The sequence below is a fragment of the Python bivittatus genome, unplaced genomic scaffold, assembly GCF_059951505.1.
Source record: "Python bivittatus isolate LINGU-HERP-01145 unplaced genomic scaffold, Pbiv_v1 ctg000980_np1212, whole genome shotgun sequence".
In the NCBI taxonomy this organism is placed as follows: Eukaryota; Metazoa; Chordata; class Lepidosauria; order Squamata; family Pythonidae; genus Python; species Python bivittatus.
Genome location: NW_028277125.1, coordinates 550149 through 570180, shown reverse-complemented (window position 1 = coordinate 570180; position 20032 = coordinate 550149). Strand labels below are relative to the sequence as shown.

Below are 20032 nucleotides of genomic sequence, written 5' to 3'. Positions count from 1 at the left end.
CGCTCTGGAGCCTGAGCGGAGCCCCGCTTGTTTGGACACGAAGCGCAGAGGCGCCGGGGAAAGCTTCTCCCGGGGACTCTTGGCGAGCGGAGGGTGCCCTAAACCGCATCGGCCGGGAGGACGGCTGCTTGCCTCCCGGCCCGGACCAGACGCGTTCCGTGTCCGTTGCACCCTCCCTGGCGGGGAGGCACCAGCCAGAAGCGCAGGGGAGGACACAAATACGAGGAAGAACGCAGCTCCCCAGGCTCCGCAAGCCGCGTGGGAGGCCTGGCCACCTCTGACTTTGGCCTGACGTTCCCCAAGAGTGGAGCGAGGACCACGAAAGCCACGTCCTCTCCTCAGAACCCCACTGCTTTCCCCCCAAAATCTCCTCTGGGAGAAAGGAGGAATTGTACTGTGTGAAGCTAGAGGCCAATCACCTAATAGTTGCCGTGGCACCAGTGTCTTGGAAGGCGCCACCCTTCCCGAGCGGTGGGTCCAGCACTCCTGTTGGGGAGAGGGCTTGGACCCATGGCCACTCGCTCGTTCAGCATCTACCTGGAGCTGTGGGGAGGTCACGCAGATGGGGCCCGTCATCCATCTCCATCCTGGCCAGGCAGGAGGCTCTGAGGACGGCCCGACCCCCGAGGCGCCAAGCAGCCGGGCGGGACAAGGCAGGCGGCGATGCCTCAGAAGCCGTTGGGTTCCCTTGGGGCCCTGTGCTCCCGGAAAGGCCCCGCTGCCCTTGAGGGCTACTTGGGCGTTAGCCTCCCAGGGATGGGGGAGTTGGTGGGGTAAGTTAACAAGCCAGCAAGTGGAGGAAGAAAAAAAGAAATCCGTGTCAGGGGCCGGGCCTCTGCAGCTCGGCCCCAGGGGACTGGACTCACTTCTACACCTCCTCCCGCCCCGATGCTTGGCGTTTTCTAAAATCCGTCCCCGTCCCCCTTTCCCCTCTGGGCCCAGATGCTCCCCTTAGCTCTTGCGAGCGGAGCAGCCTCGGCTCTTCTGGCCAGACAGGGTCCGGGAGGTCTCTCTGCCTCACCGTTGGGTCCTACCGGATGTTGCCCCAAACGATTGGATTGGGTGACTGTAGATAAACCTAGATACCCGATTACGTTAACGTTAACGTTGCATCTGCCTCAAGAGCCGCCATTCGCAGTAAGCCAAGTCAGGGCTGGGTGCCCGTGGCTTCCCTGAAGAGGCTCGGGCGAGGTGACCCAAGCCCGGCTTCTCCCGCAGGGCTACGCAATCGCACGGCAGCCCGTGGTTCTTGTCCTGGCCTCCTCCCTCTTGCCGCAGTGGCTTTTCAAAGAGCGTGGATTGTGGTCTGCTGGGGAAGGCTTTCGTGGCCGGTGTCTGTTGGGTTTCAGGGTTTAGTGACCTGGTTCAGACAGCAGATGTCCTGACTTGGACCGCCATCATCCCTTTGCAAACGAGCCCCCAGCACGCTTCAACCCAACCCGCCCTTCCTGCTCCCGCTGCCGTCCTCTTCCCTCCTGCTTGCACGGCCCCCTCAAGAACTCTAGGCAGGGTGGCGGTGGGGGTCCTCGCCAGCTCCAGCTCCAGCTCCCAGGCACTTAGTAGCAAGCAAGGCTGGTAGCCTTTGCGCCGACTGCTCCACCCAACCAAGTCTAGAGGTGGGCTAATTGCATTCTGAAAGCAGAGAGCCTTCTCTACCGTTGTTTTCCCAAGGGCCGCAGAAACGAGCCTGCGTGCGTTTGCCGGGTCCCCACCGTGTCTGAGGAGGTGGGGTGAAGTTTTAACAGGGCAGCAGTGGGGGAGGCGGGGCTGCAGGACTTTGCCAGCCAGCAGCGCCACCTGGTGCCCCACGGTGAAGGCTGCCACTAACTGGGCATTTCTAGAGAGAGGACTTGAGTGGGAGAAAAGAGCAGCCTGGTGAGGGCGGGCGGGTGCGGGGTCCATCCTGTCCTTCTCTCACTCCTTTCGGGACCCCCACCCTCCAGCTCGCTCCATGAGCTGGCTCTCTTGACCCGTGCATTTCCTCCTGGCTTGCCCTGCCGTGCTCTCTGCATGAGGCGACCCACTCGCTCACCGCCCAAGGGCCCTTCGTGTCATTATCGTGCCCCCACAGAATTTCCCTCTCTCACATAGACTTCCGGGCTCCCGCTCTGCAGATGGGACCCCCATTGGCGTGCCCTGTTTTTAAGGGGCCCGGGCGCTGCTTGTCTGCACATGGCCGGCCCTCCACGGAGTGCCCTGACGCGTGGGAAGCAGAGGCCACAGCTGGGGATGGAGCCGTGATTATAAATACCAGCCCAAGAACCTGGAAAGGGCACGCTCATCACATTTTATTCCAATAAAAACGGGATTTTACAAGGCCATTTACTACAATCACATAAAATGTCTTTATTACAACTGGGTACCATTATAAAAAACAGCAAAATAATTTTTATGCAGAGCCACTTCTTAAACAAAAGTATTTTTAAAACATTTTAAGATGATGGGATCTTGCCAATCCTGACCTGAGGTGCTGGTGGCAGAGAATACATAATTTATCCAAATGTTTGCATATTTATACAAACAGGTTTTCTTAAAATTGGACGGTTCTGTGCCTTAAAATGATCATATCTGAACCTTTAAATAAACTTTTCCATCATATATACAAACATTTGATTTTAGAATTTAAACTTTGCAAGCTAAAGTCATGAAGCCCTTTTAAGTCTGTGACAATCAAGGAAAGCTTTTAAGAAAAAGATAATTTGCAGCATTAAGAATTATTCTTCACCTCGTAACTACTGATATGCAGCCATAATATACTACAGTAGATAAACTCATCCAGTGAAGGTGAACTGATTCTCCACTGGAAAAAAAAATAAAAATGGAGAAGAGTGCAAGTTCTTAAAACTGCCAATTGAAAACACTGCAGTAGGGAATACGCAGTCCTGGCCCATCTGAGGAAGCACTTCTCCAACAGAACATGAAGACTCCAATATTCCAGGGGATCCCTGCCCCCCCTTCACTCTGGAGCTGGAATGGGGGCTGCCCCGTGGGGGGGGGGCTGCCTCTTTCCCAGCGCTGGGGGCAGAAGCAGTTTCTAGGGCGGGGTTCTGCAAACGTGGGCAGGCAAAGGGACACACATGTGCCGTGAAACCCAGCAGTAATCATGAGTTACTTGAGAAGAAAGAAAAGCATTAATAAAAAAATAACCCTGAGGGATGGAGATGTGTGTGTGTGTGTGTGTGTGTATATATTATTTTAAAATCTGGATATTTATTTTAAAAAGTATAATTTAAGAGTTGCTCCTTTCTTGAGCAAGTCCTTTAGGGATAAGCATAAATAATAAAATAATATTTAATTGGCCATATATACAATCCTAACTTAAAGGTTTAGGGATAGGTCTGTCTCAAATAATTTAAGAACCACTCTGAATCCAACTTAGCAGTGACATTTGTTCACCTGAATTCACAAGCCTTCAAGGGAATATAAGAAAATAATTATTTAAAAACCACCAACTTAGGAATCTGAAGTGTAATGGGAACAGATTGAAGATGCACCACATCCCTTCCAGAGGAACTAGCCCAGCTCTTTGGGGGTTGCCAACACCCGCTCTCCAAAGGTTGCTTCCTTCCCCAACATCAACACCAATATTGCTTTTAGCCCGACGATCTTGTGCAAACGCTGTGCAGACAGTCCCTAAGAGTCCCCTAAAGTTTGCTGACCAGCCCCCCTTTTCCTTAACTGGTGAGGTAGGGGGAGAAATGCACGCAGCAGAGCTGGAAGGCGCAGCTGGCAGTCACAGCAGCCCCTTTTCGAAAGCCCCACAGACCTTCTGTCCTCCAACATCCACCACTTCCCACAGTGGGAGGTGCTTGCAAGCCACAGTTCCAAGGTCAAAGGAACGATGCACAGCCTCATGGGTTTTTTATTACTACTACTACTGCCAAAGTAAAATACTTGTGAATCTCAATGTAGAAGGGAAGAATGTTGCAACGGATTGTTTTCCTTTCCACGTGGCACCAGCGTGAACCTTGACTGCAGCCTTGCTTCTCCAGCAGCTTCTCCTGGTCGTTGCTGGCCCTCCAACTATTTAGCACCATGGTGGAGTGGCGATCTTGGCACAGCCACCATCTCAACAGGAACCTACGGTTTGCAAGTGCAGAAACCGCCGCTCATAGAGGAAGATGGTAGATCAGAGAACAGCTTTACAGCCATGCGGGCAAGAGAGATGTCACATCTTGCACAGCCCAAGACTCGGGCATCAGATCAGCCTTCAAAGGGCCGTCCAGACCGGGTTCCTGTCCCTCCTGTCCTCGTGCCTCAGTCCTTTCTCTGGACAGGCAAAGTTGCAGAACACACTGTTCTTATCCAAGGGGGATGCTGTCACAGTGGAAGGCTTCGGCTTTGGGGGATGATTCTACAGATGTGGCCGCAGCTGATCCGAGCCAGGATTCTGTCAAATGCTCCTATTAAGGCCACCCCGCTCCAGCCAGCAACGGACTCCCGGATCGAGGCTGTGGGTGGACACAGAGCTGTCCGAGAAGCAGAGGGCAGCTGTGCGCGCCTGCATAGATGCCTTGTGGGAGGAAGACAGGATGGAAGGCGCCGCCAGCTCCCCTCCTTCCGGGGCTGCGCCTGCGCTCTCAGAAGCGCCTTGGGGGCCTCTGATTCCTACGCAGAGGTCCAGAGGGAGGGAGGCTGCATCTCCTGGCGTGGGGGTGTGTGTGTTCAGGCGTGGGGGAAGGGGAGGCTCACCAGCCGGGAACTGGCAGCCCGAGAAACATGGGTACTCCACCTGTCCTGGACATGCAACCAGGTCCAAAGCCACCTCTCCTGGAGGCAAGAGTGAGTGGGTGGGCGACAGAGCCCCCTGCCCGAGAAGAGCAAGATGGCTCAGCTGCCGTTCCCTCACGCAGCCCTGGCAAGGCAGGGAGCAGGGAGGGGCAAGCCAGGCCCCCTCCCAGGGTAAGGGGAGGAGGGCAGCAGCAGCCCTCCCCTCCCCTGGGAAGGGCTTGTAGAGCCTTGGGGACCAGCCAGGACTCCACCGTTTCAGACGGGGCGGAGGGCCCTTTCCTCTGCATAGCTGCAGATGGAGAAGCGCATCCAAATCCAGCCCACGTGCTTCTGGAGGCAAACAGCGGCAAAGGCAGTTCCGCCCCTTGTGCGGCTCTGGGGAGGCACGAGTCCTTGTTCCAGGCAGGCCCCATTGCTCTTCGGGCTGCTCAACTTGCCTCGAGAGCCGTGGCCGAGGAGAAGGTCTTTCCAGGCTGGCTGGAGGAAGACGGCCTCGGCAGGGAGGGAGGGAGGGAGGGGAGGGGGCCCCGGCCGTCCAGCTCACCCTGTCGACAGCCCCAGCCTGCACCTGCGTGGCCTCCGCTACGTCATGGTGATGACTTGGCAGGAGCCGTTTTGGCAGGCGGGGCCAGGGGCCTCTGTCGTCGTGCGGCCCTTGGGCGGCCACTCCGGGTCCACCAGCAGCTCCTGGGCCAGGTGCATGTAGCGGGCCTTGGGAGGCCTCTTCTTCAGGCCCAGCAGTGCCGGCAGGGCACATCCGTGGCAACGGTCCAGGCCCTCCTAGGAAAAGACAGGGGTTGGAAGCTGGGCGGCTCCCTCACCTGACTCCCAGCAACTCAAGCAATGCACACTGGATGGTCTCCTTATTTCTGAACTGGCAGGTCTCTAAGTTCTCTGCTGCAGCTCCCACCACTACCATCACCACCACCACCATCTGTTTCCCCGGGGTGCTCTAGTTCGGCTGCATGACCAAAGGCTCACCTGAGCACCCTCCCCTGCCAAGATGGAAACCCCCGGTGAGCAGAAAGCTTTCAGGAGCTGAGGGGGGGGGGATGCTGTCGCCCAGCATAGTAAGTGCCAGGGTCTCTCAGCTGGGGGAGAAGGCCTAGCACCAAACATCCACTCCACCCACCCTCGCCATCTAGCCTACCGGCACGGCTGTTGCCACCCACATTCTCTATCCCCTGGAGCTTCTCGGGAGGCAGGGGGTGCAGCAAGCAGAAGAACCTTCTGCCCTGCTCTCCCCCATCGCATCACACCACCGGGTTTCCGCCAAGCACTGCAATTACGAGCATAAGCTCTTTTCAAACAGCAGCCGAGTCCCCTCCCCGCCAACCGCCTCTGAACAGGAACCACCGCATGCTCGAAGGACGGACGGTAACGTGCACAGTTCCAACCTGAGATGGGTGGGAGGAGGAGGAAGAGGAGGAGGAGGAAGAGGAAGCTAGGCGGTCCTCCCCTTGCTTGTCTCGATTGAAGATAACCTTCCAAAGGACCATGTCAAGGAGAAAATTCTGTGGTTTGATCCAAGAAGCAGGGAGAATCAAGAAGGCATAATCAGAAAGGGGTTCAGAAACAAGAGCAAAGTTGGGGTGATTAAGTCAGTGCAGAGAAGAAGAGCTTTGGAATTCCTCCGGAAAGAGGCCTCGGGCAGCTCCAAGGAGGGGACTCTGGCAGGCAGGCCCTAGGCAGAATGCGGCCGTTCCTGCTTCTGGCAGTTCAAGAACTCCTGCCCAGCACAGCCGATGATGTCTGGTTTAGGTTTCTTTCCTCCTGTGTGCTCTCGGGAGCACACGCTTCTTCTTAGGAGAGGCACCAAAGTGCAACTCCTGTTAGTATTACTGCTGTTTAATAACAACTATAACAATACTTGAAGAAGTTCTAGGAGCTGTGTGAAAACCCACCCATTTATGAAGGAGAGGCTAAGGAGAATCCCCACCCCTTTTCAGACCGTCAGTGCACAGGAAGATGGTCTGGCAGGGTGGGCCGTGGGAAGGACGGCTTCCTGGGACCCAGACACTGCCCACTTGGCTCCCGTTTCAAAGCAGAAGGCGTGTTTTCCTTGCCTGTGGTCAGCAGAAAGACCTGCTCCAAATGGCTTACCTCCACCAGAATGGACACAACGGCATTGACGACTACGATGAGGAGAACTGTGATACGCCAAGCGTAAGGCACGCAGACCAGCTGTGGAGCAACAACACACGCACACACACTCCTGTGAGGAGGGTGGGCAGCCGCACTTCCTTCTGAAGGGTGGGAGCTCCTATCACGAAGTAAGGCCCAAGGGCCATGCTGGGGGAGGGGGGCAAAGCTCCCCATGGATGTGTTTCCCAGAGTCCCTCCGGTGGGCGGCCTTGACGCAGTCCTGAAGAGGGAGCCCCCCACCAGCCTTCCTTGGCCTGGCCTCTCCCCCGGACGGGTGGATGTCAACCCCACAACCCCCTGGCCAGAGCGGCCACTGCCATGAAGCCCACCCAGATGAGGAAGGCTGCAACAGCTCGGCTGATGCGGTGGCTGGGGGCTGGACCTGCCCCTCGTACCTCGAAGAAGGATTCAATGGCTGCCACTGGGTACAGCAGGAAGGTCAGAGCGAAGGCATAAAGGGCCAGCACAGAGACCACGAACGGATCTGGGGAGGAGACAGGACTTAGGCTGCTCCTGCTGCAGCTCGACAGGGACACCCCCACCTGCCTCCCCCAGACGGAGGGCTGGACTTGATGCCTTGTGCACGCCAGCACTTCCCCCTGGCAGGCGCCCCAAGACCTCCCCAGGCTGTTTCTCCTTTGGGCGCCCTCCTGCCCAAAACAATCTTTGCACGGCTGCAGGCCAGGACGGCCTCCCCTCCGGGCACCTTTAACCAGCGAAAAGGAGGACCGATCCCAAGCAAAGCGCGGGAGGAGGTGGCGGCGGCGGTAGCGGACGTACAGTTTTTGTAGCAAGGTTGCCGAAAGGGCCTGCCCTTGGAAAAGACAATGGCAACGATGAGGTACTGGAAGCTGGAGATGAAGAAGAGGGTCGTGTTCTCGTAGTTTCGGATGTTATGCTCGTCGTGGTCAGACGCGTTAACGTGCTGGGAAGCGTTGGCCAAGGCAGCTCCTGAGCGGTTGCAGGCGCTGCAAGACAAGCCGCGGCCGAAGGGTGAGCTGCGAAGCCGGGGAGGCCGGGCTCTGCCGCTGGCCTCCTCCGCGGGCCTCAGGCTCACCAGGCCCAGACAGGGAGGGACGCCGGATGGACCAGCCAGGCAGGCTCTGGACTTGGGTCTAAGAGAAGCCTTTTGAAAACTAAAACGCCATGTCAGGGGAGCCTCCTTCTCACCCATCCCCGGCAGGCATTCTTAAAACCTGCAGGTGGCCAGGGGCTCCCCTCCCTTCCAGGACTTTCCGCAGGCAAACCAGGAAGCGCCTCCTTTGCTTCCAGGGGCCTGTTTTCATCTGGAGGCAGATGAACGGACCCAATCCCCCCAACAGGCCTTTCAGCAGCAGCTAATCCAGTTATTTCTTCTCTCCCCCCACCTCCATGGGGTGTATTTCCACATTACCCTCACGACCCCACTGAGACAAATGGGAACTCTGCAGCACCCCAGAATCTGGTCTGTGTTAAACTCCAACCCAGCTGAGGGCACCCAACACCATGACAAACCAATCTTTCCACTTGCGATGCTGAAATTCTGTAGAAGTAGCAGGTGACCCGGTCCTCACAAGGGAAAGGAGGCTTGATGGCTTTACAGGTCTCCCTCCCTCCAAAGATTCACTTTGAAGTGCAGCCAGGATTGACTGGGCTATTTTGATTCTTTGCAATGCTGCTAGCAAACTCAGGAGGAATCTGGGAGGACCTTTTTATCAGATGCATAGAATGCTAGACTGATGCACCACTGAGTGAGAAATTGCTGGACTCACATCAAAACGTTTCAGGCAATCTCAGCAGGTCTCAACAAAAAAAATTCATTACGATTGTTAATTGATTGGGTAATCTGTCTCACATGTAAACTGTATAACCAACCTATCTTCCCCTCCCATCTCATCCCAGTTTAAATGCTACATCAGTCTAGTCACTGCATTGCATCCGATGAAGTAAGGTTTACTCATGAAAGCTTATGCCTTGTAATAAAATTGGTTAGTCAGAAAAAGTGCTATTAGACTCCTTATTTTTGCAAAACCAGTAGGAACCCTTGTCCAAAAGGACAATAAGGTGAAGAACAAAAGAACAAAATATAATTTAAATTCATCGCATCTGATGAAGTGAGCTGCAGTTCACAAAAGCTTCTCTCTTTGAAATAAATGTCTTCGATGAAAAGGCACATCCCAGCTCCTCCTGATTTTTTGGCCACTGTAGACCAACAACAGTTCTGGGTGTGCAAAGGAAGCAGGGTGAAACTGACAAGAATACGTAGGCCTTCTTCTTCTCTTGGGAACGGGGGGGGGGGTGCTGCCTGTAGATGGGAGAAGGGCTAGAAGCCATTTTTATTAGCTCACTTGGTGTTGGGGAAGTGGGGAAAGGTTTCTGTGGCTCCAGGACTGTATCTCAGTCCTACCAGACCAGCAGCCTTCAGCATCCAGCTGCTGTACCTGTAGGTCTCATCTGGGATGCATGTCCCCTTCTCTCCAACCCCTGCAACATGTTTGTAGATACTTGGAAAAATACTTGGTTGCAAAACTGCCAGCATGCTGCCCTTTCACCATCCTAGCTAGCAAGAGCCTTTCATATCCAATGAAGGAATGTTGGCTTACTGGATTACGGCTATTCTTTTAGGGCAACCACTTGCATCTCTTCAGAGATAACTAGGCAAGTGTTCTCTGAACATGAATTTAGGGGAGGCAGAAAATTATTTGTTTCCCTTTGCACTGAGTGAGTGGTGACTGGGTTTCTGTTGCTCCAAACTGCAGCGCCTCTGGGTTGGGCACCAACGTTTTGCACTCTTGACGAGTCAGCTGGCAACAAGGTAAGAACCGTCCTGCTGGATTGGGCCAAGGCCTGCCTTAGTCCAGCATGTTGCTTCTCCCTGTGTCCAACCAGGCGCCTCTGGGGTGCTTGCAAGCCCAAAACAGAGGCGCATCTCTCTCCCGCAGTCAGGTACGGAGGCATTAGTGCCGCCAACCTGAACAAACCGTCCTCTGTGTTTTGTCAACACTTGATGTAGAAAGATGCTGAGAAAAGGGGAAGACCAAGCAGCCCCTCACCACCCTAGAAAGTTTCACAGCTTAGCCATGGTTGCAGAAATCCTGAGGGCCACTAGGTGACAGCCAAACGCTCAACTTTCTATAACTCTCTGCTGCCATCTAGTGGGGGGAAGGCTTAGAATGCAGAGTTCCTGAAACCCACAGCCGTTCAGGACCCTCGGCGGTCTCTCAGCACGCACGCTCCCCCTGCCCCAAGGCCTGGGAGCCGCTGCGAGTGCCTGTAGTTGTGGCGGCGACAGAAAGTGAGATCACGTGCTGTGCATACTGAAATGGCTACTGGAGAAGCTGGAAAGGGGCCCTTCTAGTAAAAGTTGGGGGAGTACTGCTAGCCACGTCCATGCTTCTGCAGATCCCGGGAACACCCCAGTGCTACAGGGTGGCCTCGACTGCCTCTGCCCGGCATGCTGGCAACTTACTCTGAGAGTGGGGTCCAAGTCTCGTACCAGAGCTGCTGCTTGACCCACAGAAAGCCCAGAATCTGGAAGCCCAGGCAGATGAGGATCTGGGACAGGACAGAGAAGAGGAGGGGCCCCGAGATGAGGCCAGAGGGTGGCCGCTGAGGCACAAGCTCTTTCCATGCAGGATTCAGGCTCACTGCAGGGAGAAGAAGAAGAGAGGCAGTCAGGCAAACCTCCCCATACCAACACGGTCCAAACCTGCACAAAGAACAGCTGAGTCTTGGGACTGATACAAATTAGGCTAATCAGAAGGGATTGATTTAGTTCACATACAGCAACGTACTAGGCAGACTTACAAAGAACAAAGCTAGGCCTGTTAGAGGCCTTCCTCTCTTGCCCCCCAGCAGAGCAAAATGGCCCAGGAACCTTTGTGCTGGAATGCAAAACTAGAGAGAGGTCTGCAGTCGGGCCTGTCTCTCTCAAGGAAGCCCCAGGGCCAGCAGTGGGAGGAAAGGCCCATGGCTGGCCTGGTCACCAATCTGCCTGTGCCTGGCAGGCAGACAGCGAGGGATCCCAGTGCTCCAGGAGCTCGTCCTGGGGGAGGAAGACATCCCACTCCCCCAGCACAGCCCGTCAGGATCCGTCCCAACCCAGAGGCCCCAGCCCTGTCCTACTCACTGGTGAAGACCAACACCAGAATGATGGCGAGGTCAATGAAGAGGAACTGGAAGTCTCCCAGGTTGCTCTGGACCTGCAGAAGAGAGTGCGCGCACTGATCGGGTTGGAGGGAACAGCTGCTTTTGGCCCAGAAGACTTGCCACCCCCTGGCACCTGCCTCCCCCGTCAGGCTGGGTTTCATTATCCCCCTTCACAGCCCTTGGGCTCCCGTGTTTTTGCTAACAGCGGTATTTTGTAAGGACAATCCTGTTCCTTTGGAAGGATCCCTTTGTTCTGCCCTGTCAATGGATGGAACTTTTGTCATCACAGAAGCACTTTGGCCTGCAATGAATAATAATAATAATAATAATAATAATAATTATTATTATTATTATTATTGGTAGTTGTAGTATTAGTAGTGGCATTATTGCACTCACACTAGCATCAGCTGGCTCCCACCCAACAGCGAGGGATGCCTTTGTGCTGCGCTGCCTCGCTTTCTTCTCGCTGTGCTGGGGATCTCTCTTAAAGGTGCAAACCTTCCTCTGAAGCTTATTTCCAGTGTGTGTGCCCCCTCACATCCCCCGATCCTTCTGGTGGTCCTGAATCTGCCCTTCCCTGCCTCTTCTCTCAAGCCCTGGGCAATCTTCATCTTTAGTCCCACCCTTCCTTGAGAAAAGAGGCCGTTCTGAAAGCTTTCTCCTTCAGCCTAATCTTCAAGAAACGGGACCAATTCAGTTTTCTGCTCACAAAGATCGACGTTATTTTCCCTGGGTTTTGCTGCATTACTCGCTTGGTTCATATTTACTGTAACCGAGGCATGCTTTTCCTTAGCTCCGTGGGAGATTCTAATTCCCCAGGGTGTGTTTGGAACTGGTCTGGGACCCTCCTTAAGAAGCAAACTCTATCGTCCAGAAGTCTCTTGCTCTTCCTGAAGCACCCATGCTCAGCATCACAGCCGCCCACATGTGTACACATGTGTAACGTTCAGGGATGGACGCACAGCAACATACTTTGGAAGACGCCTTCCTTCAAAGAAAATATCTTTCAGGACGGCCCCAGGTTTTTGCTCAGATACTCACAGAGTATAGCAGAGTGACGCTGACATACTGGATAATGCTATACAAAGCCATGAATTTGAACACGCAGAAGGAAGTCATTAGGGCGGTGCGGCCTTCCCTGCGAAGCAAAACAGCAGACATGGGGACAACCGCAATCCAGCCCAGTCTCCGATCCTCCTTTGGGGAGCCGAGAATTCCTGCTCACCCACATCTAGGAAGGGAGAGGATTTGTGTGGCTGGGGAGGACTGCACATTTTCTGCACGCGTACATTGTGTGCAAAAGAGAAGCACCGCATTTCAGGACAGTTCAGAACTCCAAAACGCAAGCTCCACGCCTATCTTAGAACAGTTCCAGCTCCTACGATGCAAACTCTGAAGCAGGAGGCCAGGCTGAGCGCTTCTCTGCCCTCTTGGAACAGGAGAGAGACTCCTGCCCCTCCCAGAGAAGGAAGCAAGGCTAGCTGCAGCCAACCTGCGAGCTCTGCGCGTCCTTCAGACCGCACAATGCCCACCTGGGCTGCGGAGCCTTGGCCCATGGTCTGAGCGTCACATTCAGAGAGGTGTCAGCCAGCGGCCTTCTCGTTTCTCCCCTACTGGCAGGACCTCAGCCCGGCCCCACCACCTCCTGCAGAGCCAGCCACCCTGGCGGTTGGCCCGATGGAGGAGGCCCATCCGCCTGTCGAATGCCCAAGCCCTTTACCTGATCAGGTTTGGCACGCAGGAAATGCTGGGTGTTCTGGAGGTGAAGGGAGAAGCAACGGACGCTTCCAGCTCAGAGAGCGAAATACCACCATGGGCCCTCTTCAGAGCCTGCCCAAATAAAAGAGAAGTGAAGTGAAGTGAAGTGAAGTGAAGTGAGAGGGACATTCTTTGGCCCAAATTAAGGAGCTGAAGTGAGGAATGGGAATACTCACGCCACAGTCGTTGGCTCCATCGCCACACATCCCCACGTGGTAACTGCAAGAGACAGCAGAAAGGGTGAGGGTCCCACTGCACCTCAGTAGTTCCTTCTGCAGAGTGACTATAGGCAGGGGGAACAGTGAACGATTCCAAGGGGTGTGTGTGAGGCATTCCAGGGATTCCCCCAGGAGAGAAACCCAGCAAAGGCTCCCACAAACTAGACAAGCGCCCTGGACCTGCCTTCAGTGTGTAAACAGAAGCAAAAGCACACCCTAAGTAGCCCCACCATTTTTCCAGGTCCTGACCAGCATTCTCTGCAAGGTGATCCCAGATACCGAAGGGGGCTGGAGAGAAGGGGGACGCTCTCAGTGCTGGGAAAGAGGAAATCCAGCATCCCATCTTTTGCTCAGGGAACCAGGTTCGGCAGGGGCTAAGCAACCTGTGAGCAACAGGATGCCATCCCCCTCAGTCTATGCCATGCTGCCAAAGCAGCGGAAACAGCCTGGGGCAATCCCAGCCGAAGCTGCCGTCTCCTCCCTCCCCGGCAGAAAGCAAGACAGCACATTGCCGCCAAATCCAAAAGCATTTCCAGCTGACTGAACCCCAGGAGCCCTGGCTCAGTGGTGGGCAGCCGGCAAGGCCCGTGCACAGAAGGCAGAGTCAAAGGATGGCCCCTCCTCACGCAGTGGCAATTGGCAGGGCAGAATCAGCAGCCCAGTCGCAGGAGCCGTTCCCCCTTCTTACTCCCTCTACCCCCGAAGGCCCCCAGCAGCAGCAGAGCATGAGGCCAGGCAGCAACGATCACCAGAGAAACCCAGATGCCCCCTTTCACGCTCCGAGCCCCAGTCGTAAGTCTAGTGGCCCCAGACAGCCCTGCCCTCCTCAGAGCAGAGATCCTGCCCCCCAGGAGTGCAGCCGGACTCCGCGTGCCGAGAAGCAAGGCTCTGGCTGCTCTCAGCAGTGCTGCGAGCTGGTCCTTCTGAATATTAAGCTACTTGAAAATAATCCAGCCAAAGCCAAGTTCTGCTGCTGCTGCTGCCCTTGAAGAATACTTACTCAACGTTCTGCAGGGCCTCCACCAGCTGCGTCTTTTGGTCCGGTGCCATGCGAGCAAACACCGTGCCGTGCAGCACAAGCTGGAAGGTAAGGGAGGTCTCTCAGCACCCCGGGTATAAGGAAGGTGAAGACAACAGTTGCAGGGGATTTTGGCAACTGAGACAAAAGTTCAGTGCATCGTCCTTTTCACCCAGGAAATGTATCTTTAATTGCACAGAAACATTTTGCAGAATTTTATTCAGCAGTATTTCTTAGAATGATGGGCGTATTTTTAGACCTCCTGCCATCACCACGGGGGAAAGGCTCAGAAAGGCCAAAGTTTTGGAGCTTTTGAGTTTGGGGACAGCTCAAGTAGAAAGGACGTTCCCCTCCTGGGAGGGGACCCAGGGAAGTGGAAGAAGAAAAGGAAGTGGCTGGAGGACCCCGGGGTTTGGTGGCTCCTTGGAAGGCTGCCAGCCACCAAGCAGTCTCGCCACGGCCACGAGACCTTCCCTCAAAGCAAACCACACACACAGGGGTGTAGTTGGCCCAGATGCAGAGAGACCTCAAAGCCGCCTCAGAGACAAACCTTCGGAACAAGGTCCTGAAAGTGTTCCTGGATGACTGCAAAAGACTTCCCGTTCATGGCAAAATGGAATTTGGCTTTGTGGAAGTCTTCAAAGTTCTGCTGGGCAAGTTTAATTGGAATATCCTGTAACAAAACAGAAGCATCGCCACTTAAATTTCACCATCCAATTCTTTGGGTAAAACCTCTAAACTTCCGGTGAATATTTAAGCCTGCTGCTAAAAACAGCATTCTCTGACCAGATGTTTGAGGTATAAAGTCAACATAACTGGTCACCACCACCTAGACCTAGCAAAGATCGTGGAAAAAGCTGCTGACTTAAGATTGCTGTGGATTAAATATCTGATCTGACATCAACCACACCCAAATTCAGAATTGATTAGGTTTCTGATCTAAGGCGCCTTAAGGGAGACTAATCCAGAAGTCAGAGTGCTGAGCCACATGTCCCGTGAATAGCCAGCTTTTACAAAAAAAGTAACATGTAACAAAAACCACATGTACCAGGCACGACAGACGTCAACAGACATTCAAACCAGAGTAGATACAGCCCACCAATATATTAAGATCAGTTACGTAATACCGCTGCTAGATGGATGCATTAGCTAAAGGTTCCAGAGGATCGAGGGCAAAAAGGCATTTTGGGTCAAACGAGTGATCTGAAATCCAGAGTTGCAGGAGGAACTGAGGAAGAGCAAGTCCAGGCCATTTTATCTCTGTAAGAGAACCGCCTTCTTTCCCCCAATGCCGCTTTTCTTCCCCCAGCGCAACTTCCACCTAGTTTTGAAGCGCAGCTTGGGAAAAAACTGTGGGAAGAACCCCTTTCCCATCCTCTGGTTCTCCCTCGCAAGTTCCCTAAAAGGCCAACGAGGGGCGGAAGGCACTACAGAGCCCTCTCCTCACTCTCTGGTGGCTGGGAGAGGACCCTTGAACAGGCCCGTACCTCTGAGTTAATGGTGGGCATGGCATCAGAACCCCTTTCAAGGGCATCTGCATGGTGCCACTTGATCCTGGCGGGGTGCCCATCCTTTGGAGGTAGTGCTTCAGCCACAATGACCTTGTCCTGAGGTAGAATCATTCCACAATCCCGGGCCACAGAGATGGCAGTCAGCATGTTATCGCCTGTGAAGCAAACAGAGCACCCTTGGCAAGGGCCCAGGCCCTCCCTGGCATCCCTCATTCCAGAAGCACTTCCACCACCACCACCACCCACACATACACACTTTCTCACTCCCCTTAACAATCTGGCCTTTTACAGCTTTTGGAGCAGACATGGAGCACATTCCTAAGCAAATAAACATCTTGAACACCTCTAATGCTTTCCTACTGATTTTTATCCCGTTGTGCTCAAATGTTTCTTTTAAGAGAGCAAAGATGGAATAACTTTATTTAGAATTGGAAACAAGATTAGGTTTGAATCTCAGAAACCGGATTCTTTTGCCATGGATTTAGGCATCTGTGCCATCGAGGCAGCCTACAGCCTGTCCCACAACAGGAGAGTGCAGAAAAACCAGAAACCAAGCCCCTGCAGCCAGGGAGGCCCTACTGGGACTAAGGAGCACCTGAACCCCAAGAGCCTAAATCCAGTGAAGCTTGGGTCTGACCCTGCCCAGCGTCTGGCTGTTTTAGTATTCCAGGGAGAGAGACTGGATCATCTCAACCACACGCTGGGGGACAGCCTGGGCCAGGATACCAACCAGAAGTGGTCAGCCTCCATGGCACACACGCCCTCCTCTACGGGCAAAGCTGGGGGAAGAGAGATTCCATCCTAGACGCCAAGCGAGAGGCGGTTAGAAGAGATAATGGCCGCTTCTCAACCATGGCTAAACAAGTAGAAATGGGCAGCCCAGGAATATAATTTCTTTTAAAGGTGGCCTCCGCTTGCGTAATGAAGGACCGCTGTTAGGGAGAGTGTGAAAGTAACAGTACGGCCGCTTACAAACCTGTGACCATGACTGTGCGGATGTTGGCTTTGTGCAAATCGTCAAGTACAGCTGGAGTTTCTGGCTTGAGTTTATTCTGCATTATAATTAGCCCCATGAAATCCATGTTGGCCTCGATGGCATCTCTGTGGTAGAATAGGCAATTCCGTGAAAATCAGGGTAGATTTTGCAAAAAGATCAAATCTGGAAGGCTGCTGTGACTCCCAAGAGCTAATTCACATGAAATTCAAACTCCCCCCTTTTTACTAGTGGGGTGCAGTATCTGGGCACCCATGCTGAACCTTGCCTACTTTGTTTCTGAATACCATCAGCCTTTACCATGTTAAAGAACTTTGCACTCTCTCAGGTGCTGGTAGACACACAGGGCAAAGCTTAAATGCCATAAGGAAGTAATCCGCCCAGATTTAGCTGCAAGGGGGAGGAGAAACTTCTGGATGTGCAAGGAGTGTCACCTGCTTCTGAGGGGGGAAACTGCAAAGGCTCCCTGCCAAGGGACCGCGCACCCTTAGGGAGATCCAAGGAAGCGCCTCCCAAGAAAGCCTCTTTGCTTAAGTCCTGCCCAAACAGAATCCTTGCCAGGACTCGGCATCGCTGGATGCTGGTTCATCAGAGCCAACAGGGCTGGCCACGAGGTTTCTGAGACCAGAGGCATCTATAAAGTGCTGCTCGGGTTACTGGCAGGGGAAACCAAGCAGCGGAGGCTGCTTGAGGTTGGGGGCCAAGAAGAGCATTAAAACTGCTCCCTGCTGCTGGGCAGGATGTGGGGTGCGACCACAAGAAACTCACTGGAGGTCAAGGAGCTCCCTCTTCTCCTCCTCTCTGGGGAGTAGCTACTTCACAGCAAAAGCTGCAGGCGGCCCTTCCTTAAAAGCCCAGGCGAGGGCCGAGCCCTGCGTCCACTTACCGGCCCACGTTCTGGACCTTGTGCCAGGTCAGCTTGGACTCCAGCTTTCTGTGAGCAAGAGCAATGACCCGGAAGCCCTGCTGCGTGTAGTCCTCCAACACCCGTTCAAAGTCAGCTGGCACTAGGGAAAGCAAGAGAGGCCCCGCCAGGTGAGGATCGTGGCAGCAGGATTCAAGCCACCCCCAACGAGCAGAGAGCGAGAGCTGAGAGGCCTTACCAGTGGCTGGCCTGCACAGCCCCGCGACCACTTCTGGGGCCCCTTTCACAAAGGCGTCCATCTTCTTTTCCCCCAGGATTCTGGCCACTACGCACATCCGTTGCAAGACGGAAGAGAAGGGAAACTGCCGCACGATCCCGATTTCGTAACTGGCCTGGTCAAGGAAGGGGAAGGTGAAGGTGAAGAAAGGCGCTCGACGACCAGTCAGTGGGCGAGGTTAGGGACCGCAGCCAAGGGGATGAAAGGAAACCACTCACCGAGAGCTGAAAAAGCTCCTGCAAGGAAAAAGAGAGACAGCTTTCTGCAAGACTGCCTGGGCCAGAACTCTCCCCCGCCAGCACAGGCACTCAAGGACTCCCAAGCCCATGGCATTTTCATACACAGCAACAGCCCCCCGAGGCTGCGACTTTAGGACCACTCGCTGTGCACTCCCCCGTGGCTGTCCTGCAGCTGGACTGAGCCTCAGCTCTTGCAAGGTAACACTTAGGGCAGCTCCTCGAGGAGGCAGAGTGCAGCCAAACCGGACAGCGGGAAAGAAGGGCCCCAGATGACCTACCATTTCCTTGTTGCTTCCAGCTTTGAAGTCTGGAAGAAGCTGCTTAGGCGGCCGGACAACCGTGGGCATAATCCGGTTATGAAGGGCTGTTTCCTCTTCTGTTGCTTCTTCAAGAACCTGAAGGAAACGGACACGCAGAGACGTCCCTCAGCACAAATCCCGGAACCCAGAGCCCTGAATCCAACACGACCTGCCTGCCTCTGCCCCCGACAGGCGGCTTGTTCTCGGGCGTTTTGAGCACCTCCCGGATGGGACATCCTCACCCATCCAGTGGCTTCAAACATCTTCAGATCAAGTGGATCTCCTGAAAGCACCCCTTCGATCTTGGTAAGGGAATGGCAAGTGGCCATGCAGGCGATGAAGGGCGACTTCACCAAGCTCTCCTTGCACGCGTTTTCTTCGGGCATGTGGAAGCTGAGCGGAGCAGAGGGGAGAGACTGAGAAACCACCCTACTCTCTCTGGGAGGAAGCCAGCCAGCAGAACCTCTGAAGCCAAAGCATCCGATGGATCTTACGCTCCTTTAACAGAAACGCAACCACCTTCCCCGTCCTGCATCAGTGAGATGGGCTGATCTGCAACTCCCACCACTCCAAACCCTGGCCAGTCTGGCTGGGCATTAGCAGAGTTGAGCCCCACCACCCAGTGGGATGGGAAGAGCAGGTGGCGAACCAAGGGTTTTACGGAGGCCGCTTTGACGCGATGTAATGATTTCGACGACGTTTGAACAATGCCTCCATTGGGGTTCCCGAAGGAGAACAGATTAGCCTCCCTTAACCCTGATCAAACTGGCGGCAAACCACATCCCCGGGTTTGGTTCCTTTAACGTCTCTGGCCGAGGGAGAAGCCTTAGGCTGCACCCCCCTGCCCCGGAAGCCGCTGCTCCTTTATAAAATGAAACATTAGAGGTGCATCCCACCCCCAGGACCAATATTTTACTTAATCATTCCTCTTTCCAAAAATATAATAATTCTTGTGTAGGTGTGCATCCTTTCCCTTTCAATAAGACAAATTCTGTAAATATATGCCATATCTCTGCAAACTCATTTCAACCCCCTTCTAACTTTAATATTACATGTTAGTTTATCATTGGTTGCAATATCCCACACTTCTTTATACCATTCCTCTATCTGATAAATCACCTGAAGCCGCTTCTTCCACCCCGGACTTATTATTATTATATATTATATATTACATATTTTATTATATTACTTACCAGGCATTATCAACCCTTTGGATCCCCCAGAGGTCCAGGCCATCCTCAGTCAGGGTCCCTGTCTAGGGTGGAGGGAAAAGGGTATTTCAAAGCAGAGTTGTGGCCGGGGGGCTGAGAGGTCACAGACTACTCGGCAGCCTTTGGGGGCCACAGTCCTTCCGGGCTAAGACCCAACAGCAGATCTGAAACAAGCCAGTCCCAGTAAGGCGCAACCGAAACCCCTCCGAAAGCAAACGAGCGCAGGCAGAGCCACACCCTGCACAACGCAAAACCGTGGCTCCTGGTGCTTCAGGGACACCTACAGTTTTCTCTTGGGGCCCCGCCTTCTTCCTGGCTCCCCAGTCTAGCCGAGCACCCTGGGGTCTCCAGGTGGACACTTTTCAAGCTTTTTTTAATATAATTTTATTAAGAATTTTGATTATAATGGTAAAATCTAATACAAGCTAAACTTAAAGAGGGCCAGGAAAAGAAAAAAGGTGCAAGGAAAAAGAAGAAAAAAAGAGGGAAAAAAGAAAAAAGTGAGGATATAACGAAAAGAAATATACAAAGAAGTGACTTCCAACCTTCATTACAGCAAGCACTATATAAACGAATTTTGCAACTCTTCACCCCCTCTAAGGTTACAAACAATTATCTCTTCACCCCACATCCCTTCC

At 53.8% G+C, this 20032-nt stretch overlaps 1 protein-coding gene across 14 annotated transcripts in view; it reads right to left on the bottom strand.

Annotated features, from left to right (window-relative positions):
• Positions 1-2268: 2268 nt before the first annotated feature.
• Positions 2269-20032, bottom strand: part of ATP13A3 (ATPase 13A3) — a 44527-nt gene continuing 26763 nt past the window's right edge. For 11 of the 14 annotated variants that reach the window (XM_088132277.1, XM_088132275.1, XM_088132274.1 and 8 more), the window contains 20 exons: positions 19377-19438; positions 18426-18576; positions 18163-18279; positions 17864-17881; positions 17607-17760; positions 17390-17510; positions 16486-16610; positions 15486-15664; positions 14549-14671; positions 13981-14060; positions 12939-12981; positions 12725-12834; positions 12046-12142; positions 10985-11057; positions 10325-10502; positions 7657-7844; positions 7272-7360; positions 6835-6915; positions 6129-6245; positions 2269-5511 (listed from right to left, as the gene is read on the bottom strand). In XM_088132277.1, coding sequence (XP_087988403.1) covers positions 5314-5511; positions 6129-6245; positions 6835-6915; positions 7272-7360; positions 7657-7844; positions 10325-10502; positions 10985-11057; positions 12046-12142; positions 12725-12834; positions 12939-12981; positions 13981-14060; positions 14549-14671; positions 15486-15664; positions 16486-16610; positions 17390-17510; positions 17607-17760; positions 17864-17881; positions 18163-18279; positions 18426-18576; positions 19377-19438 — 2304 coding nt within the window. In that variant the 3' untranslated portion in view covers positions 2269-5313. The remainder of the gene's footprint in view (positions 5512-6128; positions 6246-6834; positions 6916-7271; positions 7361-7656; positions 7845-10324; positions 10503-10984; positions 11058-12045; positions 12143-12724; positions 12835-12938; positions 12982-13980; positions 14061-14548; positions 14672-15485; positions 15665-16485; positions 16611-17389; positions 17511-17606; positions 17761-17863; positions 17882-18162; positions 18280-18425; positions 18577-19376; positions 19439-20032) is intronic. The other 3 variants (XM_088132267.1, XM_088132269.1, XM_088132268.1) reach the window with 3 other exon arrangements.